The sequence below is a fragment of the Hypanus sabinus genome, chromosome 12, assembly GCF_030144855.1.
Source record: "Hypanus sabinus isolate sHypSab1 chromosome 12, sHypSab1.hap1, whole genome shotgun sequence".
Taxonomy (NCBI): Eukaryota; Metazoa; Chordata; class Chondrichthyes; order Myliobatiformes; family Dasyatidae; genus Hypanus; species Hypanus sabinus.
This window is the reverse complement of record NC_082717.1, coordinates 65,665,437-65,682,617: the sequence shown is the minus strand read 5'-3', so window position 1 is coordinate 65,682,617 and position 17,181 is coordinate 65,665,437. Positions and strand designations below refer to the sequence as shown.

At 39.4% G+C, this 17,181-nt stretch overlaps 1 protein-coding gene across 4 annotated transcripts in view; it reads left to right on the top strand.

Moving 5' to 3' along the window:
* wdpcp (WD repeat containing planar cell polarity effector) overlaps positions 1 to 17,181 on the top strand; it is a 203,293-nt gene that overhangs the window by 157,414 nt on the left and 28,698 nt on the right. For all 4 annotated transcript variants that reach the window (XM_059986133.1, XM_059986132.1, XM_059986134.1 and 1 more), the window contains exon 15: positions 9,894 to 10,062. In XM_059986133.1, the coding sequence (XP_059842116.1) occupies positions 9,894 to 10,062 (169 nt within the window). The remainder of the gene's footprint in view (positions 1 to 9,893; positions 10,063 to 17,181) is intronic.

Genomic DNA, 17,181 nt, shown 5'->3' with positions numbered 1-17,181 from the left:
AGCCAATATTTAGCCATTGTTGGAGTGGACTTGGGAAAGGATTCCAGGAAGCGAGGCATCGGGGCCTAGGCCCGAGAGCAAGGAACAAGGCAATGTTTGACTGATTTAAGCACTAGGCCAGATTGGAATGATCAGATACAGGCTGAATTGAGGCAGTGGGCTTCAGGCCTAAGAGTGTATCGAAGCAGCAAGGCCCAGTTCGAAGAGTGAGGAATGCCTTGTTGTTTGCCAATTTAAGTGCCGAGCCAGATTGAAAAGGTCAGGTTGTCGCGCCAGAGGATGGGGACTGGCTAGTGTTTAGCTCATTGCTTGTAAGGTTTACTTGTTTCTGTGCTGAACTAAGGCAGTGGCCTGAATCGAACGGACTCCTGGATCAGCTATGACTGTCTTCATGTGTGTGGACTCATTTATGTTGATATTTGAAGGTTTTTTTTTTAAATGGGTTCTATTGGGTTTCTTTGTTTTGTGGCCTCCTGTAAGGAGACAAATCTCAAGGTTGTATATAATGTACATACTTTGATAATAAACAAGAGAAAGTCTTAATGAGGGGTCTAGGCCAAAACATCGACTGTTCATTCTTTTCCAGTGATGCTGCTTGGCTTTCTGAGTTCCTCCAGCATTTTGTGTGTATTGCTTTGATAATAAGTGTACTTTGAAAAGTTCTTTGATTGGTTCCACCATTTTTCATACTAAATATTACTTCTGCCTCACTAGTGCACAGCAATTAAAGGTATACCAACAACAACTTAAGGTTCCTCAGCAATACCTCCAGATTTACATAGAGTCCTTACTTGAAACTGTAGCACTTTATTTATCATCCTGAGATTTTAATCTTGTGATTCTCTTCCTAATAACACTGATTGCCCTCACCAAAAAGAATGCATCTGTCTATAACCAGCTTCTTCTCAAAAGCAACAATAAATGCTGGTTTGGAGAAAGATTTACCTTCTCCCATTTAAAAAAAATATAGCTGAGCCCACTGTAGTGGTGATTCACTGAAAAATTAGCTAGCATGTCAACTTGCATGGATATGAGTGTGTATTAAATTATGCAAGAATATAGAAATCAATGTATGCATTATGATATTAAGTGGACATCTACATAAATGATGGCTGTAACTTCTCAGGTGTTTGATTTGAATTACACTGTTAGTAATTTTTCTAACTGAAATCTTCAACCATGGAAATTATGTCAGTACACCATGGCTATCAAAGTTGTAGCTAATGAGCTATTTAGAAAGTGCCTGCATTTGCCTAAATATCTATTCAAATCAGATTTAATTGGTATAATTTCTGAATCTGTTATCCTTAATATCACAGAAACACTGCAAATTATTGCCATTAATTGGTGAATGGTAATATTCCAATTAGCTATTTTTGACTTGATATCTATCAGGTATCCTAAGCATAGAATTTAACATTTTCATTTATTAGAGCAAATGGAAAAGGCTATAGGATTGCTTTATGTGTGAAATATATGCTTCCATCTCCTCCACTAATAAGGCTAAGAAGATATGTTCTGCCTTTTAGGAGATAACTAGTAGAGCTGTGAGTCTTTTGTTTGTCCCAACATAGGGTTTTCAGTTATATATATTAGAGAATGTTTCCTCAGCAAGCTAACTCATTTTTTAGTTATACAATTGCAGGTCCAGTTTCAAAATGGTGAGACACAAAGATATATTGTTTAAAGTAAGGTATCACCCAACAAGCAAAGGAATGAATGTGTACAGGGTGGCTACTACTCTACAGATAGTGCAGCCAGGATAGGTGGATGAATAGTGTGCATGGTGGTGTGCTTCTTTCAGCACCTAGGCAGGGTTTCATGTTCTCTCAATGCATGACCCCAAGCTTTTCAATATCAACCTGAATGTTCTTTCTTCATTTTGACTGGTAGCACCAGCAAGATGCACCAACAAGAGGGGAGGTTTGTCTAGATTTGATATTCTGTCACAATCAGGACAGAATTTTGATTATAGAAGTTGTTGAGCCTTTAGGAACAGGCGATCATTACATTGTTAGTCTCGAAGTTTCTTGGGACAGTATATCAGTTAAAACCAAAGCCATAAAATTGAATTTCAGAAAGGCAAAGTTTGTGCAGATATGGCAAAGACTTCAGAAGATAAAATGGAAGGAACTACTTGACTGGTAGTAAGTCTGCATTTCTGTTGCATTTCTTCAAGACTACTCTCTTGGCCTTGCCTCTTTCTTTCCTCCCTCCTTCTCTATCACGAAATCGTAAACTGGATTATAGCCACTTTACCAAACATTTGTTCAATGTGTTAAATAGTAATAAGCATTAAACCACAGGAATAAGGCTAAACGGCATTGTAAACCAACCTATACTCATTTAAATAGAAATGGAGTTGAAGGTTACAAATACGATTACAGTCATTGATAAATAATTAGTGAACAATTAAATCACTTGTAATTCAGGACAGAGCATCATATGGTTCAGAATTGAGTTTATGTGCCTTTAATTTAGTTTAATTATTTTTACAGCCTATGTCAGTACTTTAAACTGGATGTAGCCCTGTGTAGATTAAATCATCTTTGATCAGTGCACTAAACTTGCAATAAGGTAGCATCTGCTTGTTGAACTCATCTGAAATTCCACTCCAATCACTTAAAATGAATCTAATTTCAAATGCATCGTACAGGGCATTGTCACAATTATATTGCTTATTTATTGCTACCAATCTGAAAGGTACATGGGCTTTCATTCAAGTGATCATCCTTCTTCTCAGTCTGTCATATGCTCTTAGGGATTTTTCAGTAAGAATGAGGAATGGTCAAATAGGCTGGTTTATTAATTTTCATTAGATCTGCAATGTTTTCACTTGAGGCACTTCTAACATAATAGTAAACTAAATGAGCTCAGCAGAGACAGTGGTTTAAACCTTAGACCCTCATTTTCTATGGGTGTGAAGTTCCATCATTTATCCATTGAGATATAGGCTAATAATTTTTCCCAATTTTGTAGGAAAGTGTAGAATCATATATACAATAGTTAGTCATTTATCCTGATTGTCCAATACCAGAGAATTTATGTATTAAAGCTTACATTATTCAATGAATACCCTGTGTTCCTTTAGCTTAATAAGTTTTCTCTTTTCTGCATATCCTTTAAACAGAACAAAAGTACATTCCTTATTAAATGTCTATTGTGCTTTTTTATTAATATGTGCTTTGCTTTAGTTCTTTCAAAAACATGCCTGTTATGAGACATTTTTCAAAATAATTGGGCAGTAATGTTATTGTAAATAATGGCATAATTTAGAAACCTCTTTCAAACAACCAGTTGATAAATTGATTCCCAGTATTAATTTTCATTCTCTTCCCAAGGGATAAGAGCTTGGGAAGCTCAAGAGTGCAGAGATTTTATGATGACGAACACATGATCTTTCGGAAAACTAGGCATAGATGTCTCCTATTGTACTCTTTTAAGAGCTGCCATCCCATTTATAATTTACCCCTAAGTTAACATCTAGAAATGAAATAGTTGATTTAAAAAAACAAAATGAAACTTATTTCAGAATTTTTTTGGATTTTCTCTAAATTTGATGAACAAGCTTACCTTGTCAAGTTGCTTTCTTTGTTTGCAGTGGGGCTGATAGAATACCATCAGTGCTGTCTGTCATAACTGTACTTGAATAGTTATGTTGATAGTCAACAAAGATCAAAGTGAAATAAACTCTGACTTGCTTTATATAAAATGTATGCCTCCAGCAAGTATCCTGAATTGACTTTTTGAACTTCCACTAAGCACATCGTACCATCCCACCCCACCCCTAAATCTCTGCTTTCTGCAAGGATTGCTCTGTATGTGATTCCCTTGTCCACTCATACCTCCCCACTGATCTCCCTCCTACATCTATTCCTACAAGTGGGACAAGTGCTACATCTATCCCTAACTCCTCCCTCACAACCATTCAGGACCCCAGATAGTCCTTCCAGATGAGAGAATACTTCACCCTTGTGTCTGTCAGGGCCATTTACTGTATCCAGTGCTCCCAGTGTGGCCCCCTTTACTTCGATGAGACCCGATGTAGTTCGGGGCACTGCTTCATCAATCATCTTTGCTTCATCCACCACAAAAGGCCGTATGTCCCAGTAGCAACATAACATAGAAACATAGAAAATAGGTGCAGGAGTAGGCCATTCGGCCCTTCGAGCCTGCGCCGCCATTCAGTATGATCATGGCTGATCATCCTACTCAGAACCCTGTACCTGCTTTCTCTCCATACCCCAAGGGCCATATCTAACTTCCCCTTAAATATAGCCAATGAACCGGCCTCAACTGTTTCCTGTGGCAGAGAATTCCACAGATTCACCACTCTCTGTGTGAAGAACTTTTTCCTCATCTCTGTCCTAAAATAAAAGGCTTCTCCTTTATCCTTAAACTGTGACCCCCGTTCTGGACTTCCCCAACATCGGAAACAATCTTCTTGCATCTAGCCTGTCCAATCCCTTTAGAATTTTATACATTTCAATAAGATTCCCCCTCAATCTTCTAAATTCCAGTGAGTATAAACCTAGTCGATCCAGTCTTTCTTCAAATGAAAGTCCTGCCATCTCAGGAATCAATCTGGTGAACCTTTTCTGTACTCCCTCTATGGCAAGAATATCTTTCCTCAGATTAGGGGACCAAAACTGCACACGATATTCTAGGTGCAGTCTCACCAAGGCCTTGTACAACTGCAGTAGAACCTCCCTGCTCCTTTTGCATTTTGTCAACATACCATTTGTCTTTTTCACCGCCTGCTGTACCTGCATGCCCACTTTCAATGACTGGTGTACAATGACATCCAGGTCTCGTTGCATCTCCCCTTTTCCTAATTGGCCACCGTTCAGATAATAATTTGTTTTCCTGTTCTTGCAACCAAAGTGGATAATCTCACATTTATCCACATTAAATTGCATCTGCCATGAACTTGCCCACTCACCTAACTTATCCAAGTCACACTGCATCCTCTTAGCATCCTCCTCACAGCTAACACCACCTCCCAGCTTCATGTCATCCGCAAACTTGGAGATGCTGCATTTAATTCCCTCATCTAAATCATTAATATATATAGTAAACAACTGGGGTCCCAGCACTGAGCCTTGCGGTACCCCACTAGTCACTGCCTACCATTCTGAAAAGGTCCCGTTTACTCCCACTCTTTGCTTCCTGTCTGCCAACCAATTCTCTATCCACATCAATACCGTGTGCTTTAAGTTTGCACACTAATCTCCTGTGTGGGACCTTGTCAAAAGCTTTTTGAAAATCTAAATATACCACATCCACTGGCTCTCCCCTATCCACTCTACTAGTTACATCTTCAAAAAATTCTGTAAGATTCGTCAGACATGATTTTCCTTTCACAAATCCATGCTGACTTTGTCCGATGATTTCACCTCTTTCCAAATGTACTGTTATCACATCTTTGATAACCGATTCTAGCATTTTCCCCACCTCCGATGTCAGACTAACCAGTCTATAATTCCCCGGTTTCTCTCTCCCTCCTTTTTTAAAAAGTGGGGTAACATTAGCCACCCTCTAATCCTCAGGAACTAATCCAGAATCTAAGGAGTTTTGAAAAATTATCACTAATGCATCCACTATTTCTTGGGCTACTTCCTTAAGCACTTCTTTCAGTTTAATTTCCCATTCCCACATGTTGGTCCATGGTCTCCTCTACTGCCACAGAGGCCATCTTCAGGTTGGAGGAGGAATATCTCATATCGCAGCTAGGTAGCCTCTAACCTGATGGCATGAACATCAATCTCTCTAACTTCTGATAATTTTTCTTGTCCTCATCCTTCTTTTTTCAATCCCCATTCTGGCTCTCTTTTTAACCATTCACTTCACCTCACCTCGCTCTGGAATTCCTCCTCTTTCCCTTTATTCCATGGTTCACAGTCCTGTCCTATCAGATTCCTTCTTCATCCCCTTACCCCTTCCACCTATTACCCCCCAGCTTCGTTCCCTCTCTCCTACCTACCCATCTTCTCACCCATCTGCTTTCACTTATTACCTGCCAGTTTGTACTTCTTCCCCTCTCCTCGCCACCTTATTCTGGCTTCTTCCCCTTTCCATTGTTCTTCAGCTGAAATGTCGCCTGTTTATTCCTCTCCAGAGATGCTGCCTGGCCAGCTGAGTACCTGCAGCACTTTGTATGTGTTCTTCTGAGAGCTGCTGCTGGATTTAAGTAGTCTGTTCAAAATATGGTGAAATATTAATATTGATAAAGGTACACATTATTATATAGATTTATTTGTATTTTACATGTAAATTTAGAAACATCATTATTAACATTTTCGAAATAAAAGAGTTGGATTCTTCTGGTCTGCACCATTCCCAGTAGGCTGCTAGACATCAACCAAGTTACCTGCCCACACAGAGGGTCCACATAAAGGTACCAGCACCCTGAGATGGAGGGTAACTTAATGAAGAACACCTTATAAAATTGAGGGAAGATAGTTGAAGTATTTTCCCTAGAGTAGGAATGTCTAAAAATAGAGGTCATAGGTTTCAGGAAAGGGGAGAAATTTCAATGAGATCTGAGGGCCAGGTTTTTCCACATTGAGGGCAGTGGTCACATGGAAAGAGCTGCCAGATGAAGTGGCAGAGAAGGATACAATTACAGTGCTTTAATTGTGTTCGAACAGGTACTTGGAATGGAATAGAGGTATACAGGTCTAATGTGGGCAAAAGGGTTCTGTAGATAGGCACGGATGAGTTGGTCTGAAGAGTTAGTTTCAGTGCTATGACTCTGACTCTTATGTTTAACTTATTTGTTTTCAATTTGTATTCTAATTTCATGAGAAAACTACATAAGAGTTACCAATACAAAAATAAAGTTCAAGAGAATTTTTAAAAATTCTATTCTGTAAAGCCTTTCATCTGCTTAATTTACCCTAAAATAGGCTACAACCAAATAAGTACCGAGGTCATTGTTGTAATGTGTTTTTATACTGAAACTGTTCATAAAGATGACAAACATCTAGTATTTTCTACTTCAATTTTAGAATTGAAGTATCCAAAGTATTTTGCATTTCATCAATGGTATATCTTCTTTATGTAGGAAAATGGGTAAGCATGAAACCTAATTGTAAAATTAATGATCCTATCTATTATGATCCTATAATTCTATTCTGTGGCATATTGTGCTTCCTGAGATGAAAAATATCAGTGCAGGGGATTTGAATAATTCCCAGTCCTGTTATATTGTCCTAGGATGCATTCTGAACTCTTAAGTATACTACCTTCTTTGAATGATATGGCTAATGTAAGAAACACCCATGTCTCCTAACCCTTGTGTTGATGGATAATTATTACAAAACTGTATTTCTGGTGTATCCTTAGAATTTGCTAAAAATTCCTGATAATCTTTTGGCTGGTCTTGGCTCTAGTTAAGTTTTTTCCCCCCCATTCTTTTCCCTTACCACTAATTTCCTATCATTTTCTTCCTTATGTCACTTACAACAGCGTCTTTTTATAGATATCAGTTAGAATCCTGGTCCTGATCTGAATGAACATTCTTCATATAATTATGGTAGATATTGAGTGTCAACTGCTCATTCAGACATGCTGGCATCATCCAGGTACCTTGATTTTCATCAAAAGGGGAGAGAGTGTCACCAGAGGGCAACCAGGAGCAGAAGCCCTGCCCTATTAACAAGCTCTGAGGTCAAATTTGTCAGCGCTGTAACTGCTATATTGTGGCCACTTGCTTCAGGCAGAGCAAGTTGACCCTCTTGTGGATATTTTGGCTAAGCAACTCTTACTGGATTTTATGTCATGCCTGTTTTGGTCTAAATGAGAATACAGAACATTTTAGGAACAGTTTCTTGCCCTCCACTATCTGATTTTTGAATGTCTACGAAGCCATGAACATTCCCTATTTGTCTTTTGCACTATTTAGTTTTTGTAACTTATAAATCAAAGCATTGAGTACAGAAGTTGGGATGTAATGTTAAAATTGTACAAGGCATTGGTAAGGCCAAATTTGGAATATTGTGTGCAGTTCTGGTCACCAAATTATAGGAAAGATATCAATAAATTAGAGAGAGTGTAGAGACGATTTACTAGGAAGTTACCAGGGTTTCAGCACTTAAGTTACAGAGAAAGGTTGAACAAGTTAGGTCTCTATTCATTGGAGCATAGAAGGTTGAGGGGGGATTTGATCAAGGTATTTAAAATTTTGAGAGGGATAGATAGAGTTGACATGAATAGGCTGTTTCCATTGAGAGTAGGGGAGATTCAAACGAGAGGACATGATTTGAGAGTTAGGGGGCAGAAGTTTAAGGGAAACACAAGGGGGTATTTCTTTACTCAGAGAGTGATAGCTGTGTGGAATGAGCTTCCTGAAGAAGTAGTAGAGGCCAGTTCAGTTGTGTCATTTAAGGTAAAATTGGATAGGTATATGGACAGGAAAGGAGTGGAGGGTTATGGGCTGAGTGCGGGTAGGTGGGACTAGGTGAGATTAAGAGTTTGGCATGGACTAGGAGGGCCGAGATGGCCTGTTTCCGTGCTGTGATTGTTATATGGTTATAGTAATTTTAATGTCTTATGCTATACTGCTGCAACAAACAACAATTGATGTAACATGTCAGTGATAAAAACTTGATTCTGATTCTGGTTGAATAGCTTGCTTGCATTTTAAACATAACTTTTCTTTAGAATATGAATGCATTTTGGCCACTGCCATGATTGTACAGTACCTAATTACAATTTAAAATATTTTATTTAAGGAAATAATACTATTCATGTTCAATGAAATATGGCATTTTAATTTCTAGCATCAAGAATATTTCACTTGTGTATTCATATAAATCTGTAATAACTGTTTTTCTGTATATTAGAATTCCCTCAAAAATAATTTTTAAATATTTTATTAAAATTCTTATAATCACTAAAGGAAAATGTGGTTTAATACGATTATAATTGCTTAAAACTGTCTCATATATCTTGATGTGGCCAGTCAATGCATTATCAAAGGAGTCAACTTTTACCTTAAAATGTGAATTACTCATTCTGAAGTAAATCAATTTAGTCAAGTTAAAATTGACATTGTCACTAATTAAAGTAAATTAAAATATTGTTTTGAAGTATTTTTGAGCTTCCAAAGTATTTCAAAATACTTTAACTTCAAAAACTTCTGACAACTGAAGTTGTGTTGTCACTCTAATGCATTAAATGCTCAATGAACGGACGGACTCTAAGTTAGAGAGAGCAAATACCATTTGGACAATTACTTTGCCCAACACCTCCACTCAGCTAACATGCATGACTCTACCAGAATTTCAACCTACTCCTAATCTTTTCTTGTCTTCCTACAGTCTTCAACAGAGGTCTAATGAATACCATCTCCCACTTTTCAGTTAGGTACATTGCAGCCTTAGAACTGAAAATAGAGTTCAACTTTTAGATTATTACCACGACATTTTTACCCTTTGGCTTACAGATCTCTTAATGATTCAACTTCTTCATTAATAATCCTGACCTCCACCAAAATTCAGACACTCCTGTTTGTTCTTTAATTCTCCCTCTCCCTCAGCCTGTGTATAGGTTTCAGGTGTTGCTACATTTGCAAATATTGCAGCCCCATGAAAGTGCACGCTTGAGTGTGCTGATGAAGTGTCTTGGCCCGATACACCAACTGTTTATTCCTCTCCATAGATGCTACCTGACCTGTGGAATGTCTCTAGCATTTTGTGTGTGTTGCTCTGGATTTCCAGCATCTGCAGGCTCTCTTGTGTTTATGTTTGATTATTATTTCTGTTTCTCTGTCCAAAGATGCTGCCCAGCCTGCTGAGTCCTTTCGGTGTTGATTTTTTTTTGTATTTGTGCCATATATTAGATTGTTAGGTTCATTTTGAATTAATTTCCAGTTCTCCTATTATTTACAGTAACTCTGGAATGCGCACAGGGAGGTGACTCTTTGAGAAGAGATGGATCTGAATTTCCTTCGGTGTCAATGGAAGCAGAAAGACCAAAGAGTGGGAATTCACCTCATGGTTCAGCCAGTAACAGCAGCTATTTACCACAGCTTGCTGCGCAGAGCAGCCCTTATATCAGGTGAGAGTGACAACAGTTTTACAGTCCTTAAATATGGAATGCACTTCTTATTGCCAGTTTCTATTCCAGAAACAGGTAATCTAACATGGTGCTTTTGTTCTGCACAAACCTCCCTTTACCCTTTTATTGTTGAGCATAGCACATAAATAAAAATGAGAAGTATAACCACAGGCTATGTGACTTTTAGTGTATACTCCACCACTGAGCAAGACCAAGGTTGAACTAATCTTGGCATCATTTCCATTTTCATGCTTGTTTACCATATCCCTTTCTTTCACTGTTGAGTAAAAACCTGTCTGTAGGTTTGAGTATATTCAGCAATTCACCCCTATAGCTTCCTTTAATCATTCTGTTTATTTTCTACCCCAGTTTTCCCTTAAATCTTTCTCATGTCTCCTAAGCAGAGACCCCCAAGAATGGAGAGTGAAATTTCTGTGAGCTCCCAAGGGCTGAACATATTTACAGGAGATCCACAGACTCTCCCACACAAGTAATACAGTTGGTGCAAAGGGATTTGGGAGTTCTCATGCAGGATTCCCTAAAGGTTAATTTGCAGATTGAGTCTGTGATGAGGAAGGCAAATGCAATGTTAGTGTTCAGTTCAAGAAGACTAGAATATAAAAGGATGTAACGCTGAGGCTCTATAAGGCATAGGTGAAACCTCACTTGGAGTATTGAAAAGGATTAAAAAGGTTCACAAAAATAATTCTAGGATTGAATGGCTTGTCATATGAAGAAAGTTTGATGGTTCTGGGCCTGTACTCGCTGGAATTTATGAGAATGAGGGGTATCTCATTGAAACCTATTGAATGTTGAAAGATGTAGAGAGATTGGATGTGGAGAGGATTCTTCCAGTGGTGGTGGTGTTTAGGACCGGAGGGCACAGCCTCAGAATATAGGAATGTCCACTTAGAATGGAGATTAAGATGAATTTTTTTAGCCAGAGTGTGGTGAACCAATGGAATTCATTGTCACAGGCGGCTGTGGATGCCAGATCCTTGGGTGTATTTAAGGCAGAGGTTGATAGGTTCTTGATTGGTCAGGGCGTGAAAGGCTATAGGGAGAAGGCAGGAGAATCAGAATCATGTTTATCATCAGTAGCATGTGCTAGAAAATTTGTGAATGGGGTTGAGAAGAAGATGGATTAGCCATGATGAAATGGCAAAGCAGACTTGATGGGCCATAGGGCCTAATTCTGCTCGTTTGTCTAATGATTGGCTCAGTTGTTAGGAAAGTTACACTGTTTTCACTTCACCTCTTAACTCGTCTGTGATAGAGATGCAAAGTGTTCAGTGACTCTTTGATTTGAGCTCTCATAGGCTATGCATTTTATTGTCAGTGGGAATACTGCATTTTACAAGGGGTCTTTGAGAACATTCTTGACTGCTTTCTCTGTCTCTTGGAAAAATCCTGAGATAACAGCAGTTTGGAGACAAGTATCTGTTTTCCATATGAACTGTTCGAACATGACCAACCCTCTGAACTGGGGAAGTTGGTCTAGGAAGGGCAGACATTGGTTTATTTATTCTACCAGTGGATTTGCAGCATTTCACAGAGACTGTATTGATGATTTTTCTCCAGTGTTTTGAGGTCTTATTGTACATGTCTTCAATCCAAACATAAAGGCGGTCATCACTGATACTAATTTCACCAATAGCTTGGTAGTGAGTTTGAAGCCTTGGTCATTGAACACCAATCAGCTCACTGCAGGTATTGCTGGCATAATGAAGACAGTTGTGAATTTTATTTATAAATGTTTACCTTCACTTAAGCGTGTAAAGTGAATCACGTTTCCAGGCTTTTGTTTTTGATTGTAGGAAGAATAATAGGAACAAATTGGAAGAGGACCTTTGTCAATAGATATTTAGAGTAAATCCTTCTAACAATATCTTCAGTGGAGTCAATGATGTCAGAGTTCAGCCTCCAGATGTCCACATAACCAATTATCATCTATATACTCTTATGTTGATGATTGATAACCAGATTCCTCACTAAGTATTATTTTAACTCAACTCTAGGAGGCGGCTTAATGGAACAGAGGTGCAGTATTACAACAGAGAAGGTTGAATATTCAATATTGTAGCTTTGTTTGACCCAAGGAACCACCTATGATAAGTTATCATCGACTGAAATAATTAACTGATACAAACAACTTTGCTTGATATTTTTTATTGAGCCTTTCCACCACACAAAAAGAATGAAAAGAGAGATTCTTACAGATAAGATTACCAACAGAAACACAGGAAAGATACAGATCTACTTACCAGGCCCTTTTTGCATAGCTTCTTTAAATGCGCAAACACACCTTTGCTCCTTTTCAAATTTTTCATACGCGAGTAGAAGCTTTAGACCCATGAACACTTTAGTTATGTGACCATGCTGAATAACAAATATAATCGAGAGATACTTTATAGAAAATCATGCTGCTAAGTAAACCATATTCTGATCACATTTATATCAATGTGAATGTCATACCCAATTCATTCAAGATCCCACTGCTTAAACTTAATTGATCTTGAGAAGTGGTTGTGGTTCTGGAACCACTGACGTTATTCTGAAGAATATGCTCCCACAGTACTGTTGTGTAAAGTTTAAAGATTTAGGCTGCTTCTATTCAAAAAGTTCAAAGGAACATCTAAACAAGCCTGATGCATTTTGCAAACATGTCCTGTGGACTGAAGAAGTTAAAATAGAACTTTTTGGCTGCAATGAGCAAAGGTATGTTTGGAGAAAAAAGGGTGTAGAATTTCTTCGGCAGTTTGAATGGGGCACGACTGCGCAAACATGTGAAAATCGGCCTGTGAGGCAGCGGGAGAATTTAAAAAGTGAGCAGATTGAGAAGGGGCAGTCATTTCTTCAGCAGTTTGAACGGGGTACAACTGCGCAAACATGTGAAAATCGGCCTGTGAGGCAGTGGAAGAATTTTAAAAGCGAGCAGATTAATGGAGCGGTGACGGAGTAGAGGGAGACAGAGTAGGAAGGCTTTGGCTCGAGAGGCTTTGGCAAGCAGAGGCTGAGGACGAGCTTGCTCCCAGTGAGGTAAGGCCGGGTAAACTCTTTTAATTAATCTAATTATCTTAGGAATAGGTAATGGAGGCAGCAGTTGGGGCAGTTGAGTGCTCTGCTTGCAGTATGTTGGAAGTCAGGGCGAGCACAATTGTCCCTGATGACTACACCTGTAAAAGGTGCATTCAGCTGCAGTTCCTGACAAACCATGTTAGAGAACTGGAGCTGGAGCTGGATGAACTTCGGATCATTCGGGAGGCAGAGGCAGAAATAGACAGGAATTACAGGGAGATAGTCACCCCTAAGAGTCAGGAGATGGGTAGCTGGGTGACTGTCAGGAGAGGGAAGGGGAATAGACAGCATGAACAGAGCACCCCTGTGGCTGTTCCCACCAATAAGTATATTATTTTGGATACTGTTGATGGGGATGACCTACCAGGGACAAGTTGCAGTGGTTGCATCTCTGGCACCGAGACTGGACCCTCAGCTCAGAAGGGAAGGAGGGAAAAGAGGAGAGCAGTAGTGATAGGGGATTCGATAGTTAGGGGGACAGATAAGAGATTCTGTGGAAGAGATCGAGAATCCCAGATGGTCTGTTGCCTCCCTGGTGCCAGGGTCCACGATATCTCGGATCAAGTTCTCAGTATTCTCAAGAGGGAGGAGGTCCTGAAAGGTAAGTTTAGGGAGTTAGGTGCCAAGTTAAAGGACAGGACCTCCAGGATAGCAATCTCAGGATTGCTACCAGTGCCATGTGCAGGTGGGTTTAGAAATAGTAAGATAGCGCAGATCAACACGTGGCTGAAGATATGGTGCAGGAGGGAGGGCTTCGGATTTATAGATAATTGGGCAGTTTTCCAGGGAAAGTGGGACCTGTTCCAGTGAGACGGTTTACATCTGAACTGGAGGGGGACAAATAGTCTTGCAGGTAGGTTTGCTAGAGAGGCTCCAGTGGATTTAAACTAGATACAAGGGGGGAGGGGAACCAGAGTGTAGGAACAGATGTGTGGGGGAAGGAAGAAAAAGAAAATAGTAAAGTTGTTTGCACAGTTAGTGATAACAGAGAGTAAGGTGGAGAATTTCTTAAATGCATTTATTTTAATGCTAGGAGCATTGTAAGAAAGGTGGATGAGAGAGCATGGATTGATACATGGAAATATGATGTTGTAGCTATTAGTGAAACATGGTTGCAGGAGGGGTGTGATTGGCAACTAAATATTCCTGGATTTCGTTGCTTCAGGTGTGATAGAATCAGAGGGGTGAACGGGGAGGTGTTGCATTGCTTGTTAGAGAAAATATTACAGCGGTGCTCTGGCAGGATAGATTAGAGGGCTCATTTAGGGAGGCTATTTGGATGGAATTGAGGAATGGGAAAGGTGTAGTAACACTTATAGGGGTGTATTATAAACCACCTGATGGGGAGTAAGAATTGGAGGAGCAAATTTGTGAGGAGATAGCAGATATTTGTAGTAAGCACAGGGTTGTGATTGTGGGAGATTTTCATTTTTCATACATAGACTGGGAAGCCCATACTGTAAAAGGGCAGGATGGTTTGGAGTTTGTAAAATGTGTGCAGGATAGTTTTTTACAGCAATACATAGAGGTACCGACTAGAGAAGGGGCAGTGTTGGATCTCCTGTTAGGGAATGAGACAGGTCAGGTGACGGAGGTATGTGTTGGGAAGCACTTTGTGTCCAGTGATCTCAATGCCATTAGTTTCAATATAATTATGGAGAAGGATAGGACTGGACCCAGGGTTGAGATTTTTGATTGGAGAAAGGCTAACTTTGAGGAGATGCAAAAGGATTTAGAAGGAGTGGATTGGGACAACTTGTTTTATGGGAAGGATGTAATAAAGAAATGGAGGTCATTTGAAGGTGAAATTTTGAGGGTACAGAATCTTTATGTTCCTGTTAGGTTGAGAGGAAAGGTTAAGAGTTTGAGAGAGTCATGATTTTCAAGGAATATTGGAAATTTGGTTCAGAAAAAGAGAGATATCTACAATAAAAATATAGGCAGTATGGAGTAAATGAGGTGCTCGAGGAATATAAAGAATGTAAAAAGTATCTGAAGAAAGAAATTAGAAAAGCTAAAAGATACGAGATTGCTTTGGCAAGTAAGGTGAAAATTAATCCAAAGGGTTTCTACAGTTATATTAATAGCAAAAGGATAGTGAGGGATAAAATTGGTCCCTTAGAGAATCAGAGTGGACAGCTATGTGTGGAGCCGAAAGAGATGGGGGAGATTTAGAACAATTTCTTTTCTTCGGTATTCACTAAGGAGAAGGATATTGAATTGTGTAAGGTAAGGGAGACAAGTAGGGAAGTTATAAAAACTATGATGATTAAAGAAGAGGAAGTCCTGGCACTTTTAAAGAATATAAAAGTGGATAAGTCTCCGGAACCTGACAGGATATTCCCTAGGACCTTGAGGGAAGTTAGTGTAGAAAGAGCAGAGGCTCTGACAGAAATATTTCAAATGTCATTAGAAACGGGGATGGTACCGGAGGATTGGCAAATTGCTCATGTTGTTACATTGTTTAAAAAGGGTTCTAAGAGTAAACCTAGCAATTATAGGCCTGTAAGTTTGACATCAGTGGTGGGTAAATTAATGGAAAGTATTCTTAGAGATGGTATATATAATTACCTGGATAGACAGGGTGTGATTAGGAACAGTCAACATGGATTTGTGTGTGGAAGGTCATGTTTGACAAATCTTATTGAATTTTTTGAAGAGGTTACTAGGAAAGTTGACGAGGGTAAAGCAGTGGATGTTGTCTATATGGACTTCAGTAAGGCCTTTGACAAGGTTCCGCATGGAAGGTTAGTTAGGAAGGTTCAATCGTTAGGTATTAATATTAAAGTAGTAAAGTGGATTCAACAGTGGCTGGATGGGAGATGCCAGAGAGTAGTAGTGGATAACTCTTTGTCAAGTTGGAAGCCGGTGACTAGTGGTGTGCCTCGGGGATCTGTACTGGGTCCAATTTTGTTTGTCATATACATTAATGATCTGGATGATGGGGTGGTAAATTGGATTAGTAAGTATGTAGATGATACTAAGATAGGTAGCGTTGTGGATAATGAAGTAGGTTTTCAAAGCTTACAGAGAGATTTAGGCCAGTTAGAAGAGTGGGCTGAAAGATGGCAGATGGAGTTTAATGCTGATAAGTGGGAGGTGCTACTTTTTGGTAGGACTAATCAAAATAGGACATACATGGTAAATGGTAGGGCATTGAAGAATGCAGTAGAACAGAGTGATCTAGGAATAATGGTGCATAGTTCCCTGAAGGTGGAATCTCATGTGGATAGGGTGGTGAAGAAAGCTTTTGGTATGCTGGACTTTATAAATCAGAGCATTGAGTATAGGAGTTAGGATGTAATGTTAAAATTGTACAAGGCATTGGTAAGGCCAAATTTGGAGTATTGTGTACAGTTCTGGTCACCGAATTATAGGAAAGATATCAACAAAATAGAGAGTGTACAGAAAATATTTACTAGAATGTTACCTGGGTTTCAGCACCCAAGTTACAGAGAAAGATTGAACAAGTTAGGTGTTTATTCTTTGGAGTATAGAAGGTTGAGGGGGGGCTCGATAGAGGTATTTAAAATTATGAGGGGGATAGATAGAGTTGACATGGATAGGCTTTTTCCATTGGGAGTGGGGGAGATTCAAACAAGCAGACATGAGTTGAGAGCTAGGGGGCAAAAGTTTAGGGGTAACACGAGGGGGAACTTCTTTACTCAGAGTGTTGGCTGTGTGGAACGAGCTTCCAGTAGAAGTGATAGAGGCAGGTTTGATATTGTCATTTAAAGTAAAATTGGATAGGTATATGGACAGGAAAGGAATGGAGGGTTATGGGCTGAGTGCAGGTCAGTGGGACTAGGTGAGAGTAAGTGTTTGGCATGGACTAGAAGGGCTGAGATGGCCTGTTTCCGTGCTGTTATGGTTATATAATTTCATGAAAAGAACACCTCTCCAGCTGTTAAGAACGGGGGTGGATCGATCATGCTTTGGGCTTGTGTTGCTGCCAGTGGCATGGCGAACATTTAACTGGTAGAGGGAAGAATTAATTCAACTAAGTACCAGTAAATTCTGGAAGCAAACATCAAACCATCT